General features: G+C 34.2%; 1 protein-coding gene across 1 annotated transcript in view; it reads right to left on the bottom strand.

The window, feature by feature from the left end:
- Positions 1-710: 710 nt before the first annotated feature.
- LOC137922636 (scavenger receptor class B member 1-like) overlaps positions 711-8,225 on the bottom strand; it is a 102,794-nt gene continuing 95,279 nt past the window's right edge. Inside the window, exons 7-11 of the mRNA XM_068765629.1 lie at positions 6,964-7,191; positions 5,476-5,590; positions 4,539-4,689; positions 3,741-3,882; positions 711-2,917 (exon numbers count right to left, since the gene is read on the bottom strand). Of these exons, the coding sequence (XP_068621730.1) occupies positions 2,243-2,917; positions 3,741-3,882; positions 4,539-4,689; positions 5,476-5,590; positions 6,964-7,191 (1,311 nt within the window). The 3' untranslated portion in view covers positions 711-2,242. The remainder of the gene's footprint in view (positions 2,918-3,740; positions 3,883-4,538; positions 4,690-5,475; positions 5,591-6,963; positions 7,192-8,225) is intronic.

Here is an 8,225-nt window from a genome sequence, read left to right as displayed (position 1 = left end):
TTAGGGATTTTCTTACGAAAGTTAAAAATTTTATTATAAACAGATGACCTAGCTTTCTTTTGGGATACATGTGATGGAATATATTTCTTGTTGAACCTAACTTGAGGCTATAACTTGTTCGGATGATTTATTTGGGACATGAAAACAACAGACGAAAGAAACTCACAGTAGATTTTGTCGCTATTTTAAAATTCAATTTACCTTGTTATATCAGATCAGGGGTGAGCAACCTTTTTGTTTAACTGGCCAATTTATATTTATTATATTATTAGAAAACTAACTTTTTTCAAAATTCATAAATAAATTTTAATTTAAAAATATAGGAACTGATAAACGTTTTACTTGAAAATTATTAAGCTTAACTATCGTGCATTACTTAGTTTTGATCGGTGGTAATTTTTTATAAATTTCATGTTGAAAAACTATTTTAAATTTTTCGCCAAAACACGTACTTCCGAACAGACAACATTTACTATGCATTTCTCGTCAAAATTAGAAGTTTTTTTTGTTTTTTTTTTAAATTGAGACTACTTAAGAGTATCTCTATTCCTATTAATTTTTAAACAATATTTAATTAGGAAAAAATCGAGAAATTTTATTCAATTTTTGAAATGCTTTTCGGTCACCATATAAATGTCCAAAAAGTTGCAAGCGCCTCGCGGGATTGATAGGATAAGATCGGGAGACAAACAAAAACTAAATCTCGCGTACAAAATGTTTTATTTCTTATACATAAGAGTTTGAGCTTAAAATATACAGAGAGCCACCTTCATCTCCTATCACAACTATAATTCCGGCGCTATCGTAGACAACGCCGCATCTTAAAATATCACAAAGCAATTCGTTATAAAATTAAAACTACCGAACTAACTAAGCAAGTCGATGCAGAGGCCCACTGTACAGACAAACAGATATACTACCTTAACTATATTAAAATAAGACTTAAAATATAAACCTACCAGATTGAGCATTAGACTAATATAGACAACTTAGCTAATTTACAAAAATAATACATTCGTACTAACTAAACCCTGCCGTGTGAGACTAAAACTAATGATAAACTTCAATTTCAAGTCATGAATTAAAAATTTTGATCATGTGACATCTAGAACTCATTGACTCAATAAAGAACAAATATATCAGTTTAATTTAGTCGTTAATGACAAGGGAAGACTTATAAATAATCCAGATAGACGGTAATCATTCCAGTGCCGACCATGCACACGCAGTTTCTAAAAGGTGAACCAATACAACGTGCAATTAATCATTTTACAACAGCGAATGCTTTTTGTCTCTATCCATCGTATAGCATTGTTTCTTTTCAACAATAAAAACTATGACTCCATCAGTTAGTATCGACATCTGTGATATTTAAACTGATTAATCTATGGCTTAATCGACTAATCAAAGTTATACTCATACATTAAAAAAGGCATTAAAGTAATTCCATTGTTTTGCTAATCGTCCGTTAATCGGTCATTTAACAATTGATTAACTAATGACATTGGCCTTTTAGAAACTGAGAATTAAAGCCCCTTATTAAACTTAAATGTAGAATCTAAAGCAATTGAGCAATGTAATGTGGTTAAGATTAAATAAATATTGGAGAGAAGTATGTCGTGAATTCTTAGTAGATAACCCAAGGATACCGCTGCGCCTGATTAATATTAGCTAAATAAATATAATTCTCAATAAAACGCAACGCGGGTTCCGTTGGGATTTCGACGAAGATTTGGTGAAGCTATATCTTATAAATTTCTCATAAGATCACGTAAATTTGCACACGTGGTACGCAAACCTTTGTCAACACTAAAGAAGGACATTTGAATGACGTATTTGTATCTACTTCTCACACCATCATTTAAGTTCGAAAATAGCCTGATACGTTTTCGAATATGACAACGAGAAATTTGACCGAACAAAACAAGTGGACACAACATATCGAATAGCTTTCAAGACAAAAATATTTACAAAGGTTAGTGTTATATTGTTTTTATTTAAAATTATCAACACTAATTCAATCAAATATTAATATTTAGAAGTTGTATTGATGTTGGAAAAAATAAATAAAATCATGCGTAGAATAAATATCAATGTTGATCTGTTATCTTTCGAACAAACACCTTTCGACCGACATTCTATTGAAATTTCCTGAGAATCAGGAAAAATTTGAAACGATTCTACGATCGGCTATATATTAGTAAATGCTTAGTACTTGGCAAGATGAAGGTATTATGCTAGATCAACCGACGTTAAGGTAGACTTCGTTTTTGGGTTTCGAATCTCGTCGAACTGTTGCAGGGTACATGACTGCAGTCTCGTCGAACTCGCTACCGTCATCGACTACTTCTAGATACCCGCATTCGTCGTCACTGTCTGTTTGATTGACTGCCTTATAATCTTTGTAGGTTCCATTATCTTCACCAGAGTCACTTTTATCAGCTGTGATTAGAGAGTTCTTTCTATCGTTGATTGCGTTTCTCATGTGCGTTAGTTCGTCTTTGATGCTATGTCTGACGCCTTCTACTGAATCAGCCACACGATCTGAGAGTTTATTGCTGAGCTCTTTGATTCTGTCGCTGTGAGTTTTGATGAAACTTTGTTTGTGCTCTCGATTGTCTGACTCTGTATCGTTGAGCGGTATCTCGCAGGGTGCGTAGACTGAATTGCGGCCGTTGCATCTCTTCTTCTTCTCTTGATCAAACCAAAGATTCGATTTGAAATTAAAGTTGCATTTTCTGTTCTCATTGTTATAACTTTTGAACATGATCTTGAACGTGAGGATGTAGCTGGTCATGAGGATCAGAGCGATACCGATGACGAAACAAATGTACATCGCGGACTGTTCCACCACGGGAAGAATGTTGAGGTATAATTTGAATCTTTGCTCCAGTGACGGTGTCAAGCTGTACAGTCTCTGCAAAACAAGTAATATATTAATATTACGCAACAATATTAACATAAATAACTTAAAATAAATAATTCTTCAGCGACAACAACTAGCTGCATTGAATTGTGCGCCACAAAACTAATACCTTTCGTATTTATATGTACCTTTTTCTATCGCACACATCTTCCGTCGCTCTCATACAAACGACACTTGTGATTGGTTGTAAAGTAGCAGTTGTGATTGGTTGTATAATTAAAATAATTTCTGAGATTCGTTGACGCAGTTTTGTGATTTGGAACAAATACAAGGTCTCGATAAATAAAATTCAGTCTATTCTCTGTTCTTTAGTTTTACTTTTAACTTCAAGAGACAGTTTTCTAAAACTCTTAAAATGACAAGTAAGAAAACTAAAGGTTAAAGATTGCTTATGCGATAATAATCTGTTAATGAGATGCTATAATTTCTTTGTAAAGGACATAAGGAGCAGTAAACATTACAACTAAAAATCGTCGTGGTCTCAACTGGCCATAATCATCAGCGTTCAGCAGAAAGATGTCCACACCTGGATGTAGAGTACGTCCAGAGATTTTTAATAGGATCGTTAGAAGAGATCTTTTTCGTCTGGTGATGATCAGGTGGTTTGTACACTTTGTAGATTAACGACCCATGTTGCAATTGCTAGTCCGTAGCTTCCATTGCACACTTAAGTCTGATGTTATCATAGAATAGTTCAATTAGATCTAGTATTTTCTAAGAAATCGAATCCTTCTACCATTCTATCCTTGACGTAGGTAAAAACTACGAAAGATTAACTATGAAAAATAAAATTATCAAAGAGAAATCAACTTACAATATCAAACCACAGCAACGGCAGGTGCATATTGGAGAATCTCTCTGTGTTTTTGATCATTGATATATCGTCAAGGGCCATGTTGATCTGGAATTTGGCGCTTACGTCTAAAGGAAGACCTGAATCTGGCTGGACCCAAAATCTGAAAGGAATTATTAAACTTTATAAGTACATGTTTATCATCGTTTCTGCTGATAGATGCTCATTGAAAGTCATAGGGCTTCTTCAAAGATATCTATGGTAGGTATACTATAATCGCCACTCCTGGCAGGTGGGTTTCTGATAGTAGTATGGTAATATAGTACGCGAAGGGTGCTACTGCTCATCCTCTGGAAACTTGGGAACAAAAATGTAATTGTAATAGAATGTATCACGGTAATGGAATCCATGATCTACGATCGCCAGTCTCAACCCTCTACCGCTGGTCGACCACTGGTACATATTTCTACCTTCAGTGAACTTTATAATGTCGGACTCATAGACTGCAAGTTTAGAATAAATTCGAAGTTTGAATTAATGTTTTTGATAAGCGTGCAAACTTTTTAGAAAAAGTAGGAACAATATTTAAAAATAGAACTATAATTAAAGATTAATGTACGATACGGTATTGATTTTTTTTTTATTTCAATTGCGATTTATAATACATATAATACGAAATTCAACGACTGACAAAACGTCACATAGGTAGTGTGGGAAAGAGATAGTGCTCTACTAAGCCGAAATTAACCGATCGTCTCTTTCCATAGGTCGATGTCCAATATTTATCAAGCAACGTATGTATAGTATCCAATTACTTACCTAGTTTCATGGTCTTCTTTGTTGGGAGTGAGTCCTTCTACTTTGCTGAACAGGATATCGTCTCCTTTATAGAAATGCGGGTAAGAGAGAGCGATAGGGAAGCTGTAGTAACAATCTGCCACATCGATTAAGCCTTCTGGTAAACATTTACCTGAAATGAAATTATAATAATGTGTAATTCGCATTGTTTGCATACGCATTTATCAACGGGCTGGCGGGCGGTGCACTTTATTGCACGACTACCACTGCATGTGCGGAAGTGGCTAAATATTGGTCCTTTTCTTACTTAGGATGGACTTCCGCAAGGTAACGCCTGATTCCATTAAACATTAAATATGAAATTGTACCATTAGCTAATTCAGATTTCAAGATATTTTTGACATATACAAATCTAAAATCAACTATGTGGATAATAATTTTAAGCTCATATATGTTTAATCTGTGGAACAATTAAATGTAGTGAAAATGTAGTTCGAATAATGAACCCGGTTGTCTTGTAGCAACTGTAAAGGGTGATTGTGAATAGGTGTAAAACCATTTAAAAAGGGAGTGTAAAGATCATTTACTGTAATTTTTATGTATGTAACGTAACAACAAAAATAGTAAGAAAGAGTGTTTTCAAACTTGGCGTTCTATACTTCCAGAATGTTACAGACTTTGTGTTGTCATATGAATTGATGTAACTTATTTAAGAATGATCAATTTATTTCGAATGATTAAAAATGTGTATAAAGGCTTTAATATTTTCGCAGACAAATGATTTACTAATTCTTTAAGGCTTTTATACCTGTAACAAATCAACCTGTATATTTGATTTTACCTATTTTAAATGCTTTACTTCATTGAAGTAAGAATCAGGTCGAATTAAGAGTGAATGCTAACACACACGCATATATATATATATATGTAGACATATATTAGTTAAATATAACATTACCTTGCCTACAGAAGCACTTGTTCTCCTTTATATTCTTTCCGTTGTCCAGCATGTGCTCGGGAAAAGTATACATGTAGCCCCTGAGTCCATTCTTTATACCTTCGGCTACTGGTATCTGTACAGAGAAACAAATATTAATAAATATTTAATGGAATCAGGCGTTACCTCGCAGAAGTCCATCCTAAGTAAGAAAAGGACCAATATTTCACCACCTCCGCACATGCAGTGGTAGTCGTGCAACAAAGTACACCGCCCGCCAGCCCGCTGATAAATGCGTATGCAGCAAACAAAGCGAATCACACAACCGCCAATGACTCTGTGTTTGGCACTAATCGGTGTATCATAACTCCTGAAGATGCCCCGTGGAGGGGCGAAACACGTGTTGAGTAATTTGGTGGTAGCATAAATATTGGTCCTTTTCTTACTCAATATTAATAAAGTTGAAAATTTTTGCTTAGGATTCACTGTTATATTTTCAATAAGTACACCTTTTTTTATACAGTGTTTACCGAAAAAAAGTAATTCACATTTTCATCATTTTTTGGTTAGTTCAAAATTTTATCATTATTAAAATTCTTACACCACTTATAAATTTTGTATTAAAGCGAAAAGGTTAAAAGCGAGTCGAGAACATTTTCCAATTGCCCTTTTCAGCAATAAAATTGCTCCTCTGTAGGGCGTAGGTTTAACATTTAGAAACACTTGCTAAACCTTTTAATAATAAATATCTTTTTAATTGATGGAGAGTACATTATCTCAAAAAATTATTGAAGCAATAAAAAAACTAAAAAAAAAAAAATAACTGCTAATAAAGGCTTTATGACATTAACAATCAGAAGAGGCTTTTAATTACGAACGAAATCTTTTAAACCTAACAGTTGCGGTATATCTATCATATATTATAACAAAATTAATTTTTATTCCTCATTTCATCATATATATGTTTTATATCTATATATATTTTAATATCCAAAAATTAAGTTTTTTTTTGTACTTTATATTTTTTAAAGTTAGAAAAAATGTTTCGTTTCAAAATTGACCATATGTCACATGTATTTTTTCATTCCATTTTAGTAAGCTTTCCAAAGGAACGTATCTACCGTGTACATAAGGTTTGACTGTACTTAGTTTAAGAGATATATATATATTATACTAGCTGATCCCGCAAACATCGTTTTGCAAAAAAAATTAAAGTTTTTAATTAACAAATGTAAGATAAGGGTTGATTGTAGAGGGGTGAAAATTTAGGTTTGTATGTATTTTTGTATGCTGTATCATAATAAAATAAAAACCAAAAAAATTGTCTAAAATAAAATTTTAGGGGTGGACCACCCTTATCACTTAGGGGTATGGAAAATAGATAGTAGCCGATTCTCAGACATACTGAATACGCATGTAAAATTTGGTTAAAATCGGTCAAGCCGTTTCGGAGGAGTTCAAGTTCGAACACCGTGACACGAGAATTTTATATATTAGATATAATCTTACCAAAGGAGCAGCTCTACAAAGACTCTTCCTGTAGAACAGGATGGTCTGGTTCCTTGAGACGCCGCCCTTGAACTTTGTTCCATCGGACGCATACTGCACGTTGGAGCAGTGCTTCCCCTCCCAATGGGGCAAGTCGGTCGAGCCTCGGTAGGTGTCGATTAAGCCCGAGTTGGTGACGTCATCAGTACCAGTGAATATGGTTTCGTAGTCGCCGTTGAAGTCGTACATCTGTTTCATCAACATTATCTTTATTACATCATTACAATCATCTACAACCGACAGCTTAAAATTAACTTTAAGTTAGTTCGTGACGCGCCACCTACTGGTAAGTAAGAAACTCAGTGGAGATTGTAATTGTTTTAATGATAGTTGTAGTGGAATAGGCGCTTGTCTTACATCTCACCTGGTGAAAAGTGTAGATGAAGAGAAGATGGTACACGCCCATCCAAAAGAAACCTGTTAGATCTACTCTTAAAGACTCCAGAGTTCAACTTATCGGGAGAAATATACCAAGCAAAAAATAGAAAATTCCTTTAGAAATAGAAAATTTCTTAACATCTTTATAGTAAGCATACTCTGAAATAGAGTTGTATGGCTTTTGGCAATTCGTTCCTAATAAATTTACTAAAAAATAAATTTACTGCGTCTTTTAGTGGTTTGTTATAAAATCGCATACTCTGTAGAATAGTATAAAACGGAATACAGTGGTACCTCGACATACGAGTGCCCCAACATACGAGTATTTCGAGATACGAGCCGACGAGCAAGTGATTTTTTGCTTTGAGCTACGAGCGAAATTCGAGATACGAGTTCGGTTCGGTAGTAACACAAGATACAAGAGTTACAGTCACAGCAGCATTCTGAGGTTATGCAAGGAATTGGTTTTGAGGAGACAGAGGAGGAGGTTATTTCTACAAGTGAGATAAAGGAGATCTTAGGAATGTGGGAGAGAGTTTCACAGTTTGTGGGAAAAAAAAACACCCAGAAAAAGTTGCAACTGTTGCATCTGACCTTTTTAATGACACTTGCCTTATTCATTTTCGGAACATTCTGAGAGGGAGGAAGAAACAAACCTCCTTGAACATGTTTTTTTCTAAACGGCCTTCAGGTGAAAGCGAGAAAAATGTAGCGAAAAAGGCAAAGACCAGTGAGGATATCTAATTTATTTCTTTACATTCTCTTTTTTGTTTTTGTGCAATAAATATTTGATATTTATAAATACGTTTTTATTGTTCAAAACCACGTAACAAAAATAACTGGGG

This window comes from Battus philenor, unplaced genomic scaffold, assembly GCF_028537555.1.
Source record: "Battus philenor isolate CCGP_79_NKW_IND1 unplaced genomic scaffold, ilBatPhil1.0.hap1 SCAF_20, whole genome shotgun sequence".
NCBI classification, from domain to species: Eukaryota; Metazoa; Arthropoda; class Insecta; order Lepidoptera; family Papilionidae; genus Battus; species Battus philenor.
Note: the sequence above shows the minus strand (reverse complement) of the source record. Positions and strands in the feature narration are given on the sequence as shown.